Source organism: Anopheles merus, chromosome 3L (genome assembly GCF_017562075.2).
Source record: "Anopheles merus strain MAF chromosome 3L, AmerM5.1, whole genome shotgun sequence".
In the NCBI taxonomy this organism is placed as follows: domain Eukaryota; kingdom Metazoa; phylum Arthropoda; class Insecta; order Diptera; family Culicidae; genus Anopheles; species Anopheles merus.
This window is the reverse complement of record NC_054085.1, coordinates 2,457,529-2,481,234: the sequence shown is the minus strand read 5'-3', so window position 1 is coordinate 2,481,234 and position 23,706 is coordinate 2,457,529. Positions and strand designations below refer to the sequence as shown.

The window sequence follows — 23,706 nt, the reverse complement described above, 5'->3', positions numbered from 1 at the left end:
CTTGCAAAGTTTATTAGACTTTCTTGCACAGTTAGACTCGTCTAAAGCAGCTTTGAATTCCTTTTGGACAGTAATGTCCCTTAATGAGTCCGTGTTGAACCGAAGCTGCGTGTTTTCTCTAGCCAATCTTTACTCTGGGCGAGCGACAGTTTAAGTAATACACAAACCAGTCAACATAACCAGATTAGAAGTCAAGTTTGGGTAGATTTGCTTACAGAAAACAACGACAAACTCATTCAAAAGAAGCATAGAAATCAGTATATAAAGCATCGACTGATGTACCGGAATCAAACTTTTTTAACCGGAATCAATTTATTTTTAAAAATGCAAAGGTTACAAGGTTAGTCGTTGACGATCTGCCAGCCATAAAATGGTATTAGGCAAGACTTAACCACGGTTTACTATCATACATTAATGGTGGAAAAATCACCGATTCGTCGAGTTTTGTACTGGTACACAATCTTGATATACCGCGATAGTTGGATGCTACCGAGCGGGAAGACAGATACAAGCAAGCTCAATTTCCATACAGCAGGCAAAAGTCCACAACACGTGTGATTTAGAGAACAGTTTGACTAAGATTCTAAGACCGGCTAAGATCGGCATTTTTTTATGACTGATGCTAAGAAATCAACGAACCCAGGGACAAAGGAAGGCTTATTGTAAGTCTAGCGATGGGCCCAGAAACAAGATCAACGATAATCGTAGGTAAACAGACATTGATGACGTTAGCAGGAGTGAAGTTAAGCAGTGAGCATGGATGATCTCAGTAAAGATCGTTGCAAAATTGTCGACTAAAAGGTTGGGTTAGCAGGAGTGAAATTAAGCAGTGAGCATGGATGATTTCTCGCGAGTGAGCAGTTTTTGCAAAGTATGTGAGCTATGACGAGAATTCTAAAATTCATCGTTAAAAGAAACGAGAGTAGGAGGGGAACCGGATCTGAGGCCGCGATGCTTAGAGAGGCATCGACCTGGCTTTATTATAGATACGATTAGCAGTTGCCACAATTAATGTATTTCTTTTAACTCATCAATGGATGGGCAACCAGATAAGAGGGACTAGTCAATATCTGTAAGCAATTCAATGAGTCTAGTATAGCCGGTCTCATGGTACAGTCATCAACTCGTACGACTTAACAACATGCCCGTCATGGGTTCAAGTCCCAAATAGACCGTGCCGCCATACGTAGGACTGACTATCCTGCTATGGGGGGAAATCAATAAGTCACTGAAAGCCAACCCCACAAGTGTGTTGGCAGGCCTTGACCGGCATCGGTTGTTGAGCCAAAGAAGAAGAAGAAGTATATTCGGTACTTTACACCGTCCGTAGATTGATAAAAGCGTAGTGATCACGGCGATTCTGCAGAAAAGGATAAAACTGTATCCGAGATTTGCAGTAGCAGTTTACTATTTGAGCAATTCAACTCACCAGCCAACCACATTCCACCGCATTGATGGAGCTATCCCCAATTGAATTAGTATCTCAAGTTCTATACGGCAGATGTCGACTACGACAGTCACGGAATTGGACTATGGGATAAAGAAAGCTCCAATAAACAGCGTTTTAGTAGAAAGTTTGATACTGACCCGTACATGTTTAAGAAAATTACAGCGTGAATTCATTTGCTTGGTTTTTAACGTCTATAAGCATGCGATTGAAACACCATTGACACAGGTCCTTGTGCTATTATTGGTAGCCAAGAATGAATTATTATGAATTATGAATTAAGAATTATAATTATCCAAGAATGGGTATATTATAAGACCAAACCCCTTAGAACAGCGGTCGGCAAAGTCCGGCCCGCGGGCCAAATGCGGCCCGCGGGCCAAATGCGGCCCGCAGCAACATTCTATCCGGCCCGCGAAAGGTTTTGACTGATTTTGAAAGATGGGAAGAAACTATTCGTATACAAATTACTAACTATCTTTTAGAATAGCATTTTATGCCATCGAACTCTTTCAATTTTAATTAAAGTACTATGGAATGGCAGGCCTTGACCGACAACGGTTGTTGAGCCAAAATAAGAAGAAGACTATGGAATGACGAGTCGTTCGTTATGTCTGAACTCAAGATCAATATTCCCGAAACTTTTATGTGAAAAAATGCCTTTTTTCGGCTAGCTGTAGAAAAAAACTAGGAGAGACAATTTCTTTAAATTTACATCATTTGAAAGGTAATTATTAAAGCTTACTTGCACAAATTTATCTCAGACTTTGCGAATTGCCTTTCGTCAGTTATCCCGAATGACTCATTTATGACACTACGCAAGAACTTGATTCAAAATTAATGAATTTCTGTTTTTTCACTTGCACTTGGAGCGGCCAGAGAGGCACTAAAGGCGGAGGAGTTAATATAACAGAGCCCATGTGGAACATTCCAATCTTTCATTTGTTTGACAATTTTTCTGACACTAATTACGTGTCAAACTGACAACTAAGCAGCAAACCTTGACCGTTAATCTAACTGAAGGCACGAAAGGCCCGAAAATCAAATAGAACCCAAAAATCAGTGCATTTAGCGATGGCCATTAAGTTAAGCTAGCTAGCTACTAAGGTTACATTATGTCGGTGGGTCATCTTGGAATTCATTGTAATTGGTCATTTTTTAGTTTGAATGCGATATTTGTTACGAAAATGTTGTGTTTGATCAATAATATCAGTCGAAAGTGGCCTAATTAGGTAAGGAGCATCAAATAATAAAGAAATTCACTTCAAATAAGATTATATCAGCGGATTTAAATGAGTTTGACACATCGAGGTCATACGATCATCGTCTAGTATGGCGTAAACAGTGTACTTATTTGCAGTAGCAAAATCTCGTGTAACGGTAACATCATTGTGCCATGATATTTAGATTCAATGTTGAAAATTGAGCTAGCAAAATTATTCAAATTTAAAAGAAAAGAAATTGGGAAACATAATCTTGCATGCATGTTGCAAGTACTTTGAGAAACAGTACTGAGAAATTTTACTTAAAAAGTACCACATGTTTCAAGGCCAAGTCGAGCAAGAGAAAATACAAAGAATTGACATTTGCCTAATACACCATATCACCCGAAAACAAACTGATGAAAACAAATTAATAGATCATATAACGCCGAACCCCGAATATACGAATTCTTTTTGCGCGCCTATCAAATATATTTTTAGCAAATCATATTAATTGATACTAGCTTTGTAAATCCTCATCAATACTTTTACCGACCAATTGCGTAAACTATTCAGCTATACGGGTAAGTTTACGATACAAATGAGTTAAAAGAAGTTTTTGAAAACTTCAAAGTAGTCAGACAAACAATTTTGATAAATTGTGTCAATAGTAGACCAAATAGGATTTTCGATGTATTTGAACATGCACAAAATGCATCGAAATGAAACAATTAAAACTAAAACAAAAATATTCTGAAATATAGGCAAAGTCTTCTTCTATTTGGCGTAACGTCCTACGCGGACATGTCGGCCTTTAAAGGCTTTCAAGACTTAATTCATTACCACGCAGCCGGATAGTCAATCCTTGCTACGGAGGCACGGTCCATTCTAGGCTTGAACCCATGAACCCATGACGGGCATGTTATTGAGTCGTTTGAGTGGACGACTGTACAATGGGACCGCCCAAAAAAGGCGCCCAGGCGAAGAACGTTTATTAATTATTGTAAGAGCTACATGCATGAAAAAGAGTGTTTATCTAAATATAATGAGAAAAATATTACCCCATATCGACTGATATCATATCTTTAAAACATATAGCAAAAAACAAGAAAATGTGCATGAATCTTTTGAAACTAGACACATTGTATCAATACTATCATTGAACATCTAAAATCTTGTTAAAGAGTTAAACTTATACAGTGAACCCTCTCCAATTTGGAAAACCTCTCTTATTTAAACATTTTCCACAGTCCCTTCATTTTCAGTACATTTTTGTCCCTCTACTTTGAAAAACCTGTGAAATCTGTATCCCTCTTATTTATATATCATGGTTACCATCGATCATGGTTGCGCATATTATGACTTGGTAGCCGATTTCCATCGACGAGAATGATAACAAAATCGAGACATAGACCTGAAGATCGCGTACATCCGATATAACTGCTTACATAATTTGAATAGTGGTGAGAATTTGCAGTAGAAGCTTTAGAAAGCGTTTGAACGATCTACGTGGACATACGCACCAGCATGTTATTACATTCATGATGATCCATGGTAATCGGTCATCGAACATACAGTGGCGGTCACCTAAAGTCGGACACCTCAGATTTTCACCTTTTATATGACTTTGCAGCACCATGGACAGTTCCCTAGACCACCTATCGGAAAACACGTCTTCACGTGTATTTGAAAACACTCTTTAGCTATGCACATACAAAACATCAGACCGATTTCTTTGAAAATCTCGGAACACAATTCATAATTGTGATATAAGGTATGGAATTTATGCGATTCACTGAAAGTCGGACAGTCTCCATTTCTTAGCAAAATTACCACGTAGCTTGACAATATTTACCAGTATGGTCCTTAAACCATTTGATTTCATTTATTAAAGATCCATCGGCTTGTTTGGGTGGTCATTTATATATTACATAACCAAGACCAAGCGCTCTACGGTCTGAATCAGACATTTTTAATATCATCGAGTTTTGAAGAAGGTATTATTTCTATACATAATTTTAAAGTTATTAAATATTCTAGAAGTATGCCCTGGGGCCTGCCATTAGTCTTTTGCTAGGGAAACATACTACTGTAATGGGATGATCGTACAACTGTACCTCGAGTACCGTCGCGGTAGGTCAGTGTTTCGCTGACATGTATCGAGGTAGAATAATACTTTGTTCGAAGTGGACTTTTCAACACTTGATCGTCCAGGCGATCATAGAAATCCAGAAGGGAACTGGAAACGTTGGAGTTTAGAAACCTTACCTTGGGAAGGGGGACATAACTAAACTCTTGAAATTAGTTAGAAGGCGAAGTTTTTAGGCAGCGTAACGTTCTATCTTGACAGTCCGAACGAATCTGACTTGCCACGGTCGGAATTGGTTTTATTTATACTCAAATGAAGTTAAGGGTTTCGCACATTTGATTCCGGAGTGTGTCACATCTGTTATTTGTTTGAATCGACGGCCTGAACTCTTCCGGGTGTTTTGGTATGGTATGATCGGATTTACTGAATGTGTTATAATGAATGTGTTACAATGGTGTGGTTTGGCTTTCCAAAGTGTGTTACAATGTGTCTATAGCTGATAGTGTGTATGCCGAGTCTGAGAGTTGCTAATCGAAGGCGAAAATTGTGTTATTGAATTGGACAGAGTAGCTTACACCATCTAACGTGTGAGCAAGTGGTAGACAGCGGTGTCTATTCAAAACGACTATTGTTATAAACAAGTGGACAGTTGATTATTGGACCCTCAAATATATATACCCTGTAAATATGAACTAGAGGTTTCAGTACCCTTTCACGACCCGAATTGGAGTCGGGTACGAGCCATTCGATTCCTACTCGTGGGTGCAGCTGGTACGTTAAGTCGGAGCCAGAACCAAATTCACCCCGTGGGTGCAGCGCGTTCGGGTCGACCAGATCGATCAGTAAGTGCAAGCAAGTATAAGTGACTCCGACCCGTTGGTACTGCGAGTAAGAGCCAGGTCGAGCCATAGGAACAGTGGCGGATTGTGCGCTAAGCTAACTAAGCGGTCGCGTGGGGCCTTGTGGTCTTGAGGGGCCTTAAAAAATGGAACCCACCCCCTGCTTGCAAGTAAAATTGCTACTCAATCCTTCTCTGGTTGAGAACATTTTCCTGCTAGATGCAACGAGTTAGGGTCACGCCTTGAACCTACTTTTGCTTGATCCGTACTAGCTGCACCAACGAGTCGGAATCGCTTATGCTTGCTTGTACGTACTGAACCTAGTGGCACCTTACGGGCCGACCCGAACGAGTTCGAAACTTATACGAATGGCTCCACCCCGGTAGGTGCGGGTTGTGCCGCTCATCCTTAATGTGCACAGTCCGCAAATTGCATTGTTCACCAAAAGAGTTATTCTGTTTTTTTTAAACAAGCAATAGTTCATAGAACCTATGCTACATGGTTTAACATAAAGAAAAACATGAGATGACTTAACAGAAACCAAATTCTATTGTATGTATGATAAGATCCCTCAAAAATAATTTCAAAAATAAAGATTGAGTGTAGGGACGGTCCCGTGGTTGTCAACTCACACAACTTATAACAACAAGCCTGTCGTGAATATAAGCCTCAAATGGACCCCCACCCCAACCCCTAACAAAACCCAACCATACTGTATCTAGAACTGCTGAAGTAACAATAAAAAACTACTAGGTTTTCTTCGCGTTACCCACCATTAGATATGGGACTCACATTAAAAAACACACACTAGTACGACATTCCGAAAATAGTCATCTTGCAATCTATCAATAGCTTACACAAAAATACTTTAGTCTTAGTCGCACTGCTTACGTTAATTCATTCTTAGGTTTGCGTATTTATATCGCTATCAGGCAAGATTCTAGTCCCAATAGGATTAAACATGAAACGATACAAATATAGGAAATTTGATCCCAAACGGGGGTATCGGACTGAAAAAACCGTTAAGTTGAGTTAAGGAAACAAAAGCAACATTTGCATAGTGGAAGTACCATCGAATATCACGTGTCTGTGTCTTATTTATTATTTACAAATAAATACAGAAACCTTTAAGCTTAAATAACAGTACATCTTTTCCTTACAGTTTTGCGTAATAAATGTAGGTTTGATTAAAACACTTACGTATGCATTAAAATATTGAGTTTGTTCGGCTGGCTGTAGAATAAACAACTAAAAGAGATAATTTCTTTGAAAGTAAATTATTTAAGATTACTAGCAAAAATCAATCTACGATCTTGCGAGCCTTTCGTTAGTTACTTCTTCTTCTCCTTATTTGGCACAACAACCGTTGTCGGCCATGGCCTGCCTGTACTACTAGTGGACATGGCTTTCAGTGACTTATTGATTACCATCGACAAGATAGTCAGTCCTACGTATGGGGCCATGGTTCATTCGGGGCGTAAACCCATGACGGGTAGGTTTTTTAGTTCGTTAATTACTAGGTTGATATAATCTGGTTAATTTTTGCCATGGCGAACAAAGTCATGCGTGCAGGCATGTTTTAGTATCTACCTTCGATTTTTATCAATTTCTCCTGAGTTTTCGCGATAAAATTGATGTAGTAATGCTTTTGTACCATGTTGGTCCAGACAATTTTGATGAGACGCAGCAATAGGATGTACAAAAAATCAGTCAAAATTTGCTTGACATTATCGAATTGAATTTTAGCTTCACTGCTTGCCACTGCGGAACCAGTAGACGCGATAGGTTCCATGCTGCTTCTTGATAGGTTCTTTCATATTTCTCAGCTACTATTTCACTGTTTGGCCGGTTACATCCACCACCCGGCCAAACTAATCCAGCAATGTAGCCATTTGTCCCTCGGTCTTCATTTTCAACTTCTTTTTGGGGGCTTTCTTTCGATGCTCTGATTTTTGGCTAATAATGCCAACATGTTGTAGATGACTGAACAGACGCAAACAATAATATGTGATTCAAAATTACAAGATAAGTGTGAAACAGTATCGCAATTCCCTCATTATAAAAACGCATATAAATCCGCTCAAAATGTTTTGCTTCTCGTACTCAAGCAAGTTTTATATGTATCGCTCACAATTTCAAGTATTTAAAGTATGTCATTTTATTGCTTGATAAAAGTTTTTTACTCACCTCTATCTGTTTAGCAGGACGACCAAATCCTTCCTCGAAAGCAAAGCCACCCTCACCACCATATGATCGGCATCGTTTTAAACTTTCACTACGACTGACATAGCCGACACTACTTCCGGTGTTGCCCGCACTATCACAAATCGCACTGAATTTGACACTTTCACTTCCGTCGATCATACCACTGTCACAAACATCATATGGAGGGGGCGGGGTTTGTCTACCGGTAACCAATTTTGCTAGAGGTTTGGCATCTGCAAAATCTGCACTCTCCAGATCTAGCGCTACTACATCTCGTTCAACGTCCGCACTCCAACGAAACGATTTTCGATTCACGTTACTAATACACATCAGCTTATCCGCATCTAGACTATTGCGGTAAACGTTCTTATCACGATCGAGGTTACCCTCGACATCCATACTTTTCCGAATAAGTGTCGTCCGTAGTAAAGTGTCATTTTTCCTTCTTCGTCTAACGACACCACCGTTGGTAGCTTCAGTAACTGGGACTGTTTCTAAATGCTCCGAGGTCGGCACGCTCTTAGCACAATTTGTTAAGCTAGATATATCCTCCATGAATGATCCTTTGGTGCCAGGCTCCAGCACACGGCTAGACCGCCTTTTCAAAATATTTGTTTCGTAACTATTGAACTGATCGTAATCTATAAAGCTTAGATCATCGTAGCTGATCATAAAATCTTCTTGGCGTAGATTTTGCAACGATGCACTCCAGTTGGATACATTTGAAGAGCGTCTATCTGAACGGAAACTAATTTTACGTCTTATCGAAGCAAGAATGCTGTTGGATCGCTCGAACCGAGGTATCGGTGGTGGTGTTACTTCCGGTACGGCTGTAGTCACTTCCGGACCCGCAACTGCTGCCGTTTCTTCTGTGCTTTCCGATCGCTCCAAAATCGCGTCCTCGTGCAGATTCTGCAAAGTGGACTCGTTCTGGCTGCGCCGGTACGCCCGCTTCAACTGTATCGAAGACATGCTGCGACTGCGCACAAATTGAAATGGCAGCGCCTCGGTTACGGGCGAGACCGCGTTGGCGGTGGACACGTTTTCACGGCTTCCGCTCAGCTTGCTATACAGGCTTGAGAGCTTTCGCGTCAGGAAGAAACTATTCGATCGTTCCATTTTGGGTCCGACCGGCTGCTCCGACACCGAGGCCAGGCCTCCAACGCCATTGTCGGCGTTAGACTCGGACCGAATTGATTCGTTAGCCTTCGACGGCATCGTTTCCTTTGCTGTGGCACGTGCTCGCCGTGCCGTCCCACCAACAGAAGCAGCAGCAGTTTTGTTCGCGGACGTTTGTTTCACTTTTTTCGTACGTCCACCTCCACTGACACTGGCACTGGGGGTCGTCGGTTGACCTGGAACGCTTGCCGCTGGCTGCGGTCCCATTTGCGCCAGAGATGGTTTTGCCGGACCCACGTTCGCACTTGCGCCCACTCCGTTTCGGGCCGCCTTGGCGTCCTTGCTGCGCTGGCTGCTTTGATAATTATTTTTTTTCGCGCGATTCATCATCTTTAACATGCTCTGATTCCTTTGCTACTGACCCTTAAAACCTACCCCAACGTATATTCTTTAGCAAAGAGTTATAAAAGTATTTCACGCTTCTCTAGTGTAAGGCACGGTTAGTTCCATCCCATTCGATCACAACCAAACAGCAACACTTTGTCTTTGCAGCAATTAAAAACCGTGGACTAGTCAACCTTTTCTACACACAGTGTTGTGTAGCCATTATCTAGTTCTTGTTAGATGCAACGGTCAGTTCAGGAGAAGGAACTAGAAGCTGTCGGCAAAGTGGTAGCGTAACACGAAGAATGTTTCTTGCCATCAACGCGTTGTAGATACCTTGAGAGTATTCGTCAGGTCGTCATCTACACACTCACACATACGCAACCACTTATGTTTTCGTGTACACTTTTTGGGGAGACTTCTTCTTGCTGCTGATATAACCAGCTCTTTGACACACCGAACGCCCTTATCCCTTGGCTATCTCCATTGCATTGCGATGGAGAGTTGTCGTCTCACTCAACCATACGTATTTTAGCGCTTTGTTTGTTTTACACCGCCACGAAGGAGTAAACAGTGCAATTGGCATACACAAACTGTGTACTTTTGAGCACCAACACAAGCGCACAATGTGCTCTTTCAGACCGAAAAAGATTGCTGGATACTTGCACTTTACCTCGTTTGATAACCAATATCTTTTGCCTCGGAATACTTTATTTTCCTGGCATCGATTTCACACTGGCACCTGCACTGGCGCACAACTCTTGTCAGCGCGGCACACTGGCCGAGCGTACACATTCCACAGCATACAGTACCGTAAGGTAAAGGGCGGCAGTATGTACGGCATGCTCGGGGAATAGTTTTTACACCTTATCAGTACGACAACGTTTAGCACCACACCGTACCTCCGCGCCAACACTCTTTCTTCCAACCAGCGCGATAACAGGCGTTCTCAATGTATAGCTTAACGAGCTGTAAAAGTGTCACCAGCAACAGGCCCGATACACGTCGCTTGCGATCCGTCTGTCCGGCAGATTGCTAGGCTGTCACAGCATTCGCACCATTAGCGGGTAAGCGATGCAATGGTTTGGGTCGCTGCATCACCAGTACTGCCAGTGTGCGCGCTGGCCTTAGTCAGCAACCGGTTTGCCGGTGTGCGCGTTGACAGTGTGCGATCACTGGTTGCTACACGCACATTGAAACAATTGTCAATGCTGGAGACGCTGTGCCGCTAATTAATCAGCTGTTTACGTAGCAGTACGCACGCACATTATCGATCATCGACGGCAAACTCGGTGTTAGATCCACAATGTAAACGTTCATCTGTGCATGTGTTGTGTGCTGTGCTCCGAGCTCGCAATGACATCTTGGCCCGGTGATTGGAGAGCGACCAAATACGCTGCGGAACGATCGGGGTTCTTCTCCCGGGAGCTTCGATCACGAGACATGGTCTCTCAGAGAACTTCTCTCTTACGCACTGGTCCCATTGCAGGCCGATCAGTCAAGTGATCAGGTTTGATTCAATCCGATGATTTGTTCAACTCGTGCATAGATTGTTGTGATTGCCTTTTTTATTCCTTCGCAATAACACAATCTACCCACAGTGGCACTGGTGGTAAGCATTGACCTGGACAATTTCACAGTTTACACTTACTACCGCGGTGATGATGTAATGTGAGTAAGCGCGACTGTTGACCGGTGAATCAGACAACTGTGGGATTGGTGTTTTTGCGACCCTTTTTCGCTGTACTTTCGTTTACCGTAGCGTTAAGTTGTAGGTCAGCTAGTTACCCTTCCAACCATCACTTACCAGCATAGCGTAACTGAACCCACACTTCATCAATGGGCTAAAACATATATCAACAAACTATGATTACCTTGTACCACTAAACAACGCTTATCAACACTTTGCAAACAAACAGAAGCATACATAGCATGCAGAGAAGCATTCCAATGAAAGAAACATAAAAAATGCCAACTGATGATGTCATAGGACAGCGGTCCGATGTGTGTTGGGATACTAAAATGAGGGAGAACTAAAATGCAAATAGAAGATTCATTATGAAGTGATAATCAAACAACATTAGCTTTCGTGTGTTGCCGTGAATCTCTTTGTGAATTTTCAGTTTCATCAGTTCAAAACGGTGGTAATCATACAACGAAAACTTTGTATTACGAATGTGTATTGAAATATGTATTCTAGATTCTTTTCTGTGAGCTTTTCTTGATCTACACTAATGCCGCCAGCTATACAGGTTTTTATATTCATTTCTTCATTGATGATCGATAGTTAGTTGGTATGGTGCATCCTGACTAACAAATATATTTATTCCCTTTTTCAGCGCAAGTTTTATATGAGAATAATGTCATGTTTTGCCATTCAATAACTCAAAGCTAATATAAGCCTCATGGAATAATTGTTGTGTATTTAACAATCACTTAACATCATATACTGGGGTCTGTATTCATAGCTAGTATGGATTACAGTCTCTATGTGGCGGCTTTACTATATTCCAAAGGACAAACGATCGGAAACGGTTGATTTTGTCTATTAAGCGCGTGCTTTCTCGTAGCCACACGTACAACTTTTGCAAAATTGACGACAAATCTAACTAGACGAGGGCGACAATAAGAATTCATAAGTATGAAAGATTGAAACATGATTTAGTCTCGAAAATAGTGTCAATCACGTTATATTCTTTCCAATTAAATAAAATACACACTCAAATCATCAAGTAACCGTACATTTGGTTGCTAATTCGTTAGTACTTTTTTTTCTTCAGCGGAGTTATCATAGCATGTGATTACAGTTATAAATGTGTTTTTAGATAAATCTTAATATGTGTCATCTGTTTATAACGAAACATTGGAAAATATTAACCTGAATTACGCATGAATGAACCTAAGTTACATACTAAACTTTGGCAACGTTTTGCGCTGTTTATATAGCTTTGTTACTCCAATATTAAACTATTTTTTATTTAATCTCGTGATTTTATACTACATTATTAGTTAACTTCAATTTGTGCATAATCTTAGCATATTTTAATTTTTTTATAATAGATTTTACCATATGAGCCAAATTAATGTGTTCCTTCCTGAAGTAACAGTCAATTTCTGTGTATCTCTAAATCCGCGTGATTCAATAATACAGCAGACTGTATTATTCCACATTTTTAAAAAATATCTGTTGTTTTCTTCAAAAATATTTCTTAAAATTTTCTCAGTAACATTCAAATAAAGGAAAATCTCCGGTAATATTTTATGAATCCAGAATCCAGAACAACAACAAAAAAAAACAAAATTCTGGGAAAGCTACACTAGAAAGCTATTCAGCAGAGCTTTAAGCTTGCGAAAGCTTATTAATGGAGAGTCTATAAATTCCGTACATTACTGCTCGACTTTAAGCTTTAATGTATGAATAATTTGATTGTTTTTAAAATTTGTCTACCATAGTTCATTTAAAGCTAAAACAACAAACACTTGGTTTAGCGGATGCGGTTACACTTCTCTCTCCTTTTAACATTCCTCCTCATTCCATACGTCCCTTCCCCCCACCCCACCGTTCACGTGATGTTTCAGACGATACTCTCCTCTCTTGCATATTAAAAAGTATAGGAGAACGCCGTTCATCCGTGCTAATCGGGACTTGACCTCGCCCGGATACTCGAATAACACAAATAATGGGCCAAATTATATACTTTGCCACAAATACTTGAAGTTTTAATGTATTTAATGTTATGGTAAAACTTAGCCAGTTTTTACTAACTTCATATTTTTTCAATGAGAATATTTGAAATATGCAATGAATTTTAGCGTTATTTTTTGTCATGACAATGTGGTCTTATAACGGTTTATTTTTTCAAATTTTTCCGCATGCGTCAAAAGGTTTCTAGCGAAAATATTTCTTAATAAATTTCGTATAATTTTGCTTGCCTTGTTAGGTTTTAGGTTTTATGCCAAGCGTGTTACGATACTTCCAAACTAGGGCTTTGAGGTAATGTATAAATGTAACACCGGTGTTATTACAACTGTAATAACCTGTATTATTGTCGCAACGGTAAAGACGTGTTTACAAATTGTCGTTGGCGTTAAATAGGGCGATTTTCAATAATGCAACGGTTAATGTCAGCTTTAGCACATTGTATGTAATTAATATCTATTACATGGCTGGAACATATCTTAAATGAAGAACATAGAAAACATCATTGCTACAACTTTTAACAGAAAGTGCTTAAACACTTGTATGACCATTCGTGTCGAGAATCATTATTATGAGACCAGCCAAGAAAATTTTGTTACAAATGTGACCCCCAGATCGAAATGGTTGTTGTTCTGTTTATGAAAAGGTATTGCAATAGGCATGCTTGTTTTACATAAGCAATACGACTTAGCTATTGAAACTAGTATAAACATATATTAAGTATGCATTTAGTATTTAACTCCAAAAGCTGTTAATTCAATTAATTCATATATGCAAACATATATGCCCTTGCTTAAACCGTAGTTGTACGACAAATACGCAAATTATCCAGCTCGATCAGTGGATAATCTGTTAAGCGTTTTGTTGTGCACCCTCTCAATCTTGCTAAACGATCTTTCAACAGTTCCTTTTTTACGATCATGTTAGAAATATAATAAAATTAATTAAATATTTAGGTAAAGAGACCATGATGTATTTGCCTAAACTGCATATAAGAATATAAAAAATAATATGTTTTATATATACCTTCGAGGCCGGTCTGGTGGTCTATCCTGCTATGGTAACAATAAGTCACTGAAAGCCAAGCTCACTTTCACTAGTGGGTACAGGCCTTGACCGACAGCGGTTGTTGTGCCAAAGAAGAAGAATATATACCTTCGAGAAAATTTTTTATTATTGGGCCCCTCGCCGTTTTGAGATCGTATGCTGAAATTTCAGCCTGTCAGCTGTTTGCATTGTATAGCAGTTTTCGGGCATCTGTCAAATTGGGTATAGTATGCAGGCGGGCTTATCCCAAGATGTGTGTATTTAGAAGGCTGATTTTTATTGCTTCTGTTTCTGAATGAAGATTTTAAGAGTTTTTTTTTGTGTATTCTTCCAGCTACCAGAAAGCCAATTTGGGCAAAAGTTTTCACCCGTGCTGTCAGAAAGTTTAAATTTGGTTATAAAAAACATGCTATGAGACCACCTAGTCTACATACACTTGGAATCTAGATTCCCTTACCTGATCTCTTTAATTCACCTTGGGATAAATGAAAACACCATCTTGTTTTGCCATTTTTTCGAGCAGGTGCTCGAATCTAATTCATACTTTGAGGTTAGAGATTATTCTAGCCTGAAAATTGAAGGCTATTTTTGTGTTCGGTTTTGTATGGAGTGTTTTCATGATTTCAGCCTCGAACTGTCAAACTTCATACAAAAAACTGACTAGAATCGTAAAGGGCCCCATTAATGACAAAAATGCATTAAAAATCCATAAGAATGAAATCACCAAATATTTACACGAATAAAAATGAAAAAGGTAGAAACCCGATACGAGTTTTGTTTCTAAGCTTTTCTCAAATTGACTACAATATTGTTGTTTCTTTTCTTTTGTTTTTGGTAGTTGGTCGTACGTGATTATGTTTGTCTATTCAGAAGCATGCGGTTAATTAATCGTGCCAAGTCTAACGCACCTATGTCCTTAACAACATTCACTATACCGCATAGCACACAGCCAAGCGTATAATAATAAATAATAAAATATCTGGAAGGTGTGAACAACATAATGTACTTGTGTAAGAGAGCACAAGTTTTGTTTCGGAGTCTGCAGGGTTTTACTAAAAAATATTGAGATAGAAGAACAGCAATAACGTTAACATAAAGGGCATATTAAGTTTCCTGAGCGAAATTACCAAAATAAATTCATAAGCCTGAAACGATAAGGGCGGTCACACAAGAAAGAACAGAGTACATCAATGAAGGAATGGAAAATACAAATAAAGGTAGATTTAAACATGGTGTAGATAGTATAAACTTTAAGATAATATCAAAAAATACTTTAGCCATAGTACACAAAAAAGTTTTGCCGCTATAATAACCAACACAAGAGAGGTTGTCTTAATTTGCTCATGAGTACAATACAAGTTAACTTTCACATAAAGAAAAAAGAAAAAAAACAAGAACAAATTTAATATTTAATCAAGAATACGTAAGTAAGGCTAACTGGAATACAATAGCAGGTTTATTTGAGATTTTTTTTTTTGATATATTTTGATGATATGTACAGCAAACACACAAAATTAAGGGTGCAGCTATAGAAAATAGAAGCAGTGTATTTGCGTGTAGGTGCAGAAAATGCTTGCTGCATATTTGAAATCTCTTCTTCTTCTTCTTCTTCTTCTTCTTCTTCTTCTTCTTCTTCTTCTTCTTCTTCTTCTTCTTCTTCTTCTTCTTCTTCTTCTTCTTCTTCTTATTCTTCTTCTTTTCGCTCAACAACCGTTGCCTGTCAAGGCCTGCCTGCACCCACTAGTGAAGTGAGCTTGACTTTCAGTGACTTATTGTTACCATAGCAGGATAGTCAGTCCTACGTATGAGGGCACGGTCTATTCGGGGGTTGAACGCATGACGGGCATGTTGTTAAGTCGTTCGAGTTAACGACTATACCACCAGACCAGCCCATAATACATACAAACTGAATATAACTATAACTTGCTTTATACAGATGAATTTAGTTTAACATGCGCTACAGCTCGACAACCCAGTTTTATTGTTTAGGTTACAATGATATAGACCATTAAGTATTTATAATGTGTTGTAAATATGTAAATATGTGTTGTAAACGTTTATAATAAAACGTTTTCATAATGTGTGATGGACGTATTTTATATGACAATAGAATCATTATTTTACTCAATAAAGTGGCATGTTTCCTTTATAAACAGTATTTTTTCAGTAATCCCAAAAACAATTTCTAATCAGTTCATACGTCGGAAGTTCCTGGCGGACAAACATAGCTGGCGGGATCAACGCAATCCGATACGGTACGGCTAAATACGGCTGCACCGGCGCATGTACGCACCACAGGATCTAGTTTATTGCAAATGATATATTTTTTGCATGAACTTAGCACTGGATATAAAGTGGTTGGTAATGCTGTAGCTGGATCAGCCGTAAGACAAGGATTCTCTACACATGAACTGTCGCGTGCCAACACGCAATCTCCATAGGCTGAATCAAACAAGGTACCCTCAGCACAGGTTCTGTTATATGCTGTTTCGCCGACGCACAATGTATAACTGGTGCATATATTTGGTATCTCCACGGCCTTTAGTGCGGTGTTTCCTGTGCAAGGCCCGATGGTGCATGGCACATTTTCTGGAACATCACACAAGCTTCTAGAAGCATCGAAGTATTTCTGATCTGGGCAAGACTGCAGTGTAGCTACCCCCTGATAGCAGGTGTAGTATTGATTGCAATTAGTTGTATCGGGGTGAAACGAAGTTACTGTGCTATCACAAACCGGAGGTGTTTGGGTAGCACACAGACTAACTATTGACAACAGTAGCAAACCACGTACTGCGTCTAACCGAACAAACAAAAAGATATGTTAAAATCTTTAATCGCTCTGTAGCAGATACTTACTTACTCATTTCTCAGCTAGTAAAAGTCACACTATGTATGCGTATGCTATGAATGGTTTGGATAAGCCTGCCAGTGTATTCTTTCAAATAACTTGCCGTTGTTAGTACAAACTTGCTTATATAGCTTCAATTTGTATGTCTCACGAATAACACCCCGCCGACGTAAGCCATGTTGAAACACATGAGGCTAGATAACAATGTTTAATTTCACGTCACAACTTTTGGGTGTTCAGTGTCTTTATTTGCATAACAGCAATATACGACAGACCTAACCAATTCCAGCTTCTTCTACCAAAGAGCTCTATTCATTACAGGTGCGTCGGTAGCAATTTCACTCTAAATGGAAACAAAATAAAAATATATGTGAACATTCATTTTGAAGTGCAACTAGTTATTATACTTACAGTACAGCCATCACCCTCGAAGCCAGCTACACAACTCGTTGCCTGCTCATCAAAGAACAGACCCGGAGCGCATTGCCGAACAATTGCTTCGCCATCCAAACATAGGATATACTCTTTGCAGTTTCCTGGGTTTGGATAGATTTCCAGGGTAGGAGGGTCTGGCGGTGGTTGTGTGCAGGGATTTACTACGCAATCTACCGCGCTTTCCAAATTACATTCTTGTAGTGCAGGATCAAAAAACAATCCTGGCTGGCATGTACTTTCATAAGCCACTCCACCAATGCATCGTATGAAGTCTGTACATGAGCCATTAACGGGCAGATATACAATTTCATTCGGTGGGCAGTTGTTCACGACGCAGTCTACATTCTCAGGAATGTCACATAACAAATTAATTGGATCGAAATATTTTTGATCAGGACATGTCTGCTCGTATCCTTTGCCGCCGTAGCACGAAAAGTACTTGGTACATTCAGTTGGATGGGGGAGAAATCCGTCAGCTGTCGCCGTTTCCACACATGGATCACTCGCTGGAGACTGAGTTGTAGTTGTTTGTGCCGCAGCACAACCAATAATAGCCACAAGAGCAAGTAATCCTAGGACAAGAAACACGGTGTTACAAACGAAAGTTTCATAAATCGTGTTTTCTAATTGATACTCAGCCTTGGTTAAACATACTTACTTGTTGCTTTTATCATCCTGATCTTGCAGTAATAATTTAAACACAATGATCACGGCTCAATATCGTTGGTGTTTTATACGTTTTCGAGAGAACGGTAGCTATCTAATCGATTTCAAATCAAATCGCTTATGGTGGTGATTTAAGCTCTCTCAGACATGCGAATCTATCGAACACAATAGCGTAACCAATTGTGAACTGATAGCAAATCGCTATCACAAAATAGTCATGATAGAATATTCGTCATCAGAATATCTGTTGCGACATCCAAGGCCTCGGAAATGCTCATATTATTTTGAAGTACAATACATACGTCAAACTAGGGTTGTCAAACTCATTGGTTGTAATTCTTTTATTGTCGGTAAAAAATATTTAATTCAACGCAAGTGAATCTGAATGACGAGTTAAGTAAGTATCAATATATCAATACATTAATATTAAACAAATAAATGCGCATGTTTTCAGATGATATCTTCATATTTTAGAATGAATATGATATTGATAAAATGATATGATAAGAATGATATTCATGCAACTCTTTTTTATAAATTATTTTATAGCTATAAACAGGCTAAAGAACAACAAATTATTAAATAGGACAGCAAACGGAGACTTCTTTGGTTTGTGATCTAAAACAATGGTTTGACTTTCCTGTCTCCTGTCTAACGAGTCATTGCTAGGTGTACTTTATCGATATGAGATATAGATTAACAGTATACAGATTAAGTAAAAAACGAGTTTACCGTACATTCATCATAGTTGTTGTTATTATTAGCACAATGACATTCGACATTGTTTTCAGAGCAAATATGTGAAGCTCATTTAAACTCGATATACCCGTTTTAACAGTTGTGGATTGAGTTTGTAGATTGATTCCGAATTTACCACCTGCCACCTACCACCAGTGTTTCCAAGTTGTTACAACTTTTCATGGCATTGTACAGACTGCATATCTTTTCGATAACAGATTGTATTTATATTTATTTCTTTCACTTTGAATACGTGCAACTTACTTTCCCATTAGCTTTCTTTTCTTTTGTATGGCTTAAATTTTTCGTGCTTTGTTCGATTCTGTAACAACAACAAAAAGTCGCAGTACTCATGATGGTCATTAAGATATCAAAAAACAACATCTGAAAAAACAAGCGTCCGAAACATGAGTTACGTTTCAAGTAGTATCTTTCAATTGACTGAAGATATAAATATACCCCCCATTAAAAGAGATGACAAAAATTGGACGCTGTGTTTAGTCAGACAACAAATTTCACATTGGCAAGTACACCTGCTTCAGCCTTTGACTTAAAATGCAAGGTACACTGGCAATTATTTTAAAACAAAACCACCCTAAGAAACAACTCCTTAAGCATTTATTTATTTTATTTCTTGTTTTTTAGTCGTTGTTATAGTCTTTATAGCGTTCATTTTGAGCGCAACGGAAATATCAGCTCGATTTATATCTGATAACGTAAGTGTTGATTGATCGTTACATACCTACGACACGATCGTTACATACCTACCAAAAACTCATTCAACTTTCCAGATATGTCTGGCAATGCCAAATGGTCAGAAGCTTCCTATTACTGATGACTGCGGATCATACATAGTATGCGAGTACAATGTGCAAAAAGTTCAGCGCTGCGCATACGGCACCCTTTTCGATCCGATTTCGATGGTATGCAACTGGGCCGCTTTTGTCAAGTGTGGACAAACACCGTCGCTCCCGCCAATTATTCTTGCACCCTCGTCCACTTCTGTTGCAATTCCGACTACGTACAGGCCACCAACAGGATTTCCAAGCATACCGACCGCACCGACGCCACTACCCACAACTGTAACAGTGAGAACAACCACTAATATCCCGTATGAGCCTCCATATATTCCTACAGCTCCTACCGCTTCACCCACACTGCGACCTCCTGTAGTCGTTACTTCCATTCCGACGATACGTCCAACAACTACCCCACGTCCAGTGATTACAACCACTCCCCAGTTCAAACCACCCATGAACCCTTATCCATTCTGTACCCCGGAAGAGTTTAGCTTCATCGCACACCCAACAGCATGCGAGAGTTACTATATTTGTGCCTACGGTAAGCTGATTCTGCATAGCTGTGGACATGGTGTTTACTGGAACACAGCCACCAATCAGTGTGACTTCCCGGAAAATACCGACTGCACTAATCTCCCTAATCCGGCCGCTCCGGAAACGTCTACCCCGTCCGCTGAAACAACAACGATATCAAGCACTCCGGGTAAGGCTTATCAAATGGAAAATGATAATCACATGTGGTCGCAGATAGTGCTGCTTGCATAAAGTATGTTTCTTCTTCTTTCCTTCAGATTGTTACGGCAGTAACATTTTTTACCCCAACTACAACGACTGTAGTCAGTATTACATCTGCATCGGGCTACAGCCAATATTGATGAGCTGTCCTACCAGCTATTTGTGGAATAGTAAAACATCTCAATGTGATCAGCCTGGTAATGCAGTATGTGCGCAGAAATAACAAAATTCCTCTTATAGGAATGATTATTTTGAATGATGAAAAACATGAATAAATTGTTTCTTCCGCATCTGATCATGAAATAAAAATACGATCGGTTGTTATCTGTTGGACTTTATATCTTTTAAACGAATATTTAAAAAAAAACCTGAACTGTTGCTTTTTACTAACTTGTTGTCCATCCATAACTAATATATCTTTACCGTTAGTTTAATAATAGATACTACCATTTTTGAACCTTTCTTAGATGATATACAGATTAAAGTTCTTCTTCTTTTTGGCTCCGTTGTCGGTCAAGGCCTGCCTGTACCAACTGGTAGGGCTAGTGCTTTAAATGACTTTTGGATTATCCCCCATATCAGGATAATCAGTCCTACGTATGGCGGCACGGTCTATTTGAGCATTGAACACATGACGGGATGTTGTTAAGTCGTACGAATTGCCAACAACAATATGACACCGGCACAACAGATTACAGTTACAGAAGAATATAAACAGCAATATCAATACTCCCAATACTTAATATGATTAACCAATTATTTTATTTCTAAAAAAATCCAAAAAGTTCAAAAAATGCTTGCTCATAGCTCGCAGCTCTCGATCATTTATTAAACTTGGCTCTTTACCTCAAAAGTATACCGACTGTAAATCTAAACCATCATAACCTTCCCGCTTTCACGATCGACCGTATTATCAGATATTTTGATGTCCGCTTGTTTTTATGTTTGATAAGTAAATAGATATTGATCATGTCCGCCACAGTCTTGTTGCACATTTTTCTATACCACAAAACCGGTTGTTTTGCTCTTAAATGCGCAAAAATTTGAGCAAATTTTGTTTTGCTCTTAACTGCGTTCCACCACAATTTAAAGTGAAGATCACCAGACATTCCAATTGTTCCAACTACAAACACTACTAGAATTGTTGGTAATTATTGGTAATGCCGGTCTCGTTGTACAGTCGTCAACTCGTACGACTTAACAACATACCCGTCATGGGTTCAATCCCCAAATTGACCGCGCCGCCATACGTAGGACTGACTATCCTGCTATGGGGGGGAATCAATTAGTCACTGAAAGCCAAGCCCACAAGTGGGTACAGGCAGGCCTTGACCGACATCGGTTGTTGAGCCAAACAAGAAGAAGATTGGTAATGTAATCCTGTAATTTAATTGGTAATTTAAGCTAAACACGCTGAATCTTTTGTAATAATACTCATCAAAGAAAGACTAAAACAGACAAGTTTTCCATTCTTTCCGAGAAAAGGAACACACCGTACTAATACCCCTGCCTTAGCGCATGATCGGTGTAGATGAAACAATCCAATCAAATTTTGACGCGCTGCTATAATCATTCATCGTTTCGTAATCCTTCAATAGCGTATTGGACATCAAATTATTACAAGAATGCCGCAGCCTTACCTTGAAAAGGTGCCGGGTGTGCAGATTGTAACGGCATGGTACATTTACAACTTCCTTCCTGAATTATCTTCAAATTGCCGGTTTGACCACATAGAGCATGGACCATAAAGCAAAACAGTTTGTCGGAAGTATCATCAATTCACAATAGCTGATAACAGATAAGTTAATTCAATCTACAGTCAGCAAGTATAAAGACTCTGTACATAATTTTCCTATATAAACCACAAATGGTACTTTGTACAATGAATTAGAACGAAGTGTTAGAAAATGAAAGGTAAGAAATCAACAGTGTCAAGTTTATATGGATTTCCATTTTAATGTATTTTCATGAAATTTTCCAACTTCCAGCTCTGGTGAAGACTTTGTTCGTCTGCGTTCTATTGGTGTGCTCCAGCCACGCATACAATGAAATTTGTAATGGTGTCCCTAATCTCACCTATGTGAGAAGCCCTCAAGCATGCTACCTTTACTATGCGTGCATCGATGGTCAGGCATATGGATACACGTGCCCCGATGATCTTTGGTTCTCGATGGAATTACAACGATGCGTGCCGCAAGAGGAAGCAGACTGTGACATCGAACCTGCACCTGAGCTACCGGAAGCACCGCCAAGACCTCCGTCTCCGGAATGTGAGGATTTGCCGGACTTCACATATCTTCCCAGCAGTACATCATGTCAGTTCTACTATCAATGTATTGATAATTTCGCGTACAGACTGTCGTGCCCACGTGGCTACTGGTTCAGTGTTGAGCTTGGACGGTGTGGTAACATGTTTGAGGTTGAATGTGATATTGAGGAATCAACACAACCTCCCACCGCTCCTCCAGGGCCATCAGAACCTAACCTGTGCTTCGGGCGTCCCAATTTTTCTTATGTGAGAAGTCCGCAATTTTGTCACCTGTTCTACTACTGTCTTAATGGAACTCCGTTCCCCATGATCTGTCGGAATGGATTTTTCTTCGATGAAATCGCTCAGGACTGCATGCCGGAGGAAGAAGTACAATGCGATGATTCGAATGTTCCCGGATCCACTCCAGGTATAACTCCAGGCATTTGCGACGGTGTACAAGACGGTGTGATGATTATACATCCGCAGTTCTGTAATCAATACTATGTTTGTGTCGAAGGTAACGCTTACCCGACACTTTGCCCGGACGGCCAATGGCTGGACGTTGAAAAACAAGCGTGTGGCAAGCCAATAGATGTCTATTGCCCGAATGGCCCACCAACAACACCGACACCAAGCGTGTGCATTGATGTTGCGGATGGTGTATACGTACCTAGCCCAGAACGTTGTGAAGCCTATTACGTTTGCGCAGGAGAAATCGGCTACATTCTATATTGTCCACCCGGGCTGTGGTTCGACCAAAACACTCGTGAGTGTATTTCACCATCCGACGCCATCTGTAATATTCCTACACCACCGACTCCACCCCCAACGCCAACTATCCCCCCTACCGTCCCACCAAGCGGACCACCAGAGGAGGGTAACCAACTATGTAATGAATCGCCGAATGGAACTTATTTACCAAGCCCAGCTGACTGTAGCAGTTTTTACATCTGCTTCAATGGTGGCGCATATCCCAGCAATTGCCTTGGTGGATTGTGGTTCAACCCAATAACGATGCTTTGTGATTTGCCGGAGAATGTGACGTGCAATGTCTCGCTCCCCAGATTAGCTGTCTAACAGTCGGCGTTTAAGAAGTAAATATTTTTGTCTTACGAAAAATTCCAATAAATATTACTCTCAGATTATTGCTGGACATATTGTGGCTATAAGGTTGCTTATCTGAGCGCTTCCTTTGATGGTT

General features: G+C 39.8%; 5 protein-coding genes across 7 annotated transcripts in view; 2 read left to right on the top strand and 3 right to left on the bottom strand.

The window, feature by feature from the left end:
* LOC121598583 (pleckstrin homology domain-containing family G member 5) overlaps nt 1-10,817 on the bottom strand; it is a 92,397-nt gene extending 81,580 nt beyond the window's left edge. The window contains exon 1 of one of the 3 annotated variants that reach the window (XR_006005590.1): nt 7,765-10,817. Coding sequence is in view for 2 of the 3 variants with exons in the window: in XM_041925615.1 (XP_041781549.1) it covers nt 7,765-9,300 (1,536 nt within the window). In the remaining variant the exon portion in view is untranslated. The remainder of the gene's footprint in view (nt 1-7,764) is intronic. The other 2 variants (XM_041925615.1, XM_041925620.1) reach the window with 2 other exon arrangements.
* Nucleotides 10,818-15,973: 5,156 nt separating this feature from the next.
* On the bottom strand, nt 15,974-16,985 carry LOC121599552 (probable chitinase 10). The gene is made up of 2 exons (XM_041927428.1): nt 16,893-16,985; nt 15,974-16,828 (listed from the first exon to the last, which is right to left on the bottom strand). The coding sequence occupies exons 1-2, from the start codon at nt 16,894-16,896 to the stop codon at nt 16,227-16,229; spliced, it is 606 nt and encodes a 201-aa protein (XP_041783362.1). The 5' UTR covers nt 16,897-16,985; the 3' UTR covers nt 15,974-16,226.
* On the bottom strand, nt 16,930-18,087 carry LOC121599548 (peritrophin-1-like). The gene is made up of 3 exons (XM_041927424.1): nt 17,974-18,087; nt 17,292-17,887; nt 16,930-17,223 (listed from the first exon to the last, which is right to left on the bottom strand). The coding sequence occupies exons 1-3, from the start codon at nt 17,987-17,989 to the stop codon at nt 17,176-17,178; spliced, it is 660 nt and encodes a 219-aa protein (XP_041783358.1). The 5' UTR covers nt 17,990-18,087; the 3' UTR covers nt 16,930-17,175.
* A 1,085-nt stretch (nt 18,088-19,172) lies between these two features.
* On the top strand, nt 19,173-20,578 carry LOC121599541 (probable chitinase 10). Its single transcript, XM_041927412.1, has 4 exons — nt 19,173-19,281; nt 19,365-19,435; nt 19,511-20,222; nt 20,311-20,578. Exons 1-4 carry the CDS (start codon nt 19,275-19,277, stop codon nt 20,475-20,477), a joined length of 957 nt encoding a protein of 318 aa, XP_041783346.1. The 5' UTR covers nt 19,173-19,274; the 3' UTR covers nt 20,478-20,578.
* A 1,481-nt stretch (nt 20,579-22,059) lies between these two features.
* LOC121599538 (peritrophin-48-like) lies at nt 22,060-23,658 on the top strand. Its single transcript, XM_041927408.1, has 2 exons — nt 22,060-22,168; nt 22,243-23,658. Exons 1-2 carry the CDS (start codon nt 22,162-22,164, stop codon nt 23,580-23,582), a joined length of 1,347 nt encoding a protein of 448 aa, XP_041783342.1. The 5' UTR covers nt 22,060-22,161; the 3' UTR covers nt 23,583-23,658.
* Nucleotides 23,659-23,706: the final 48 nt, after the last annotated feature.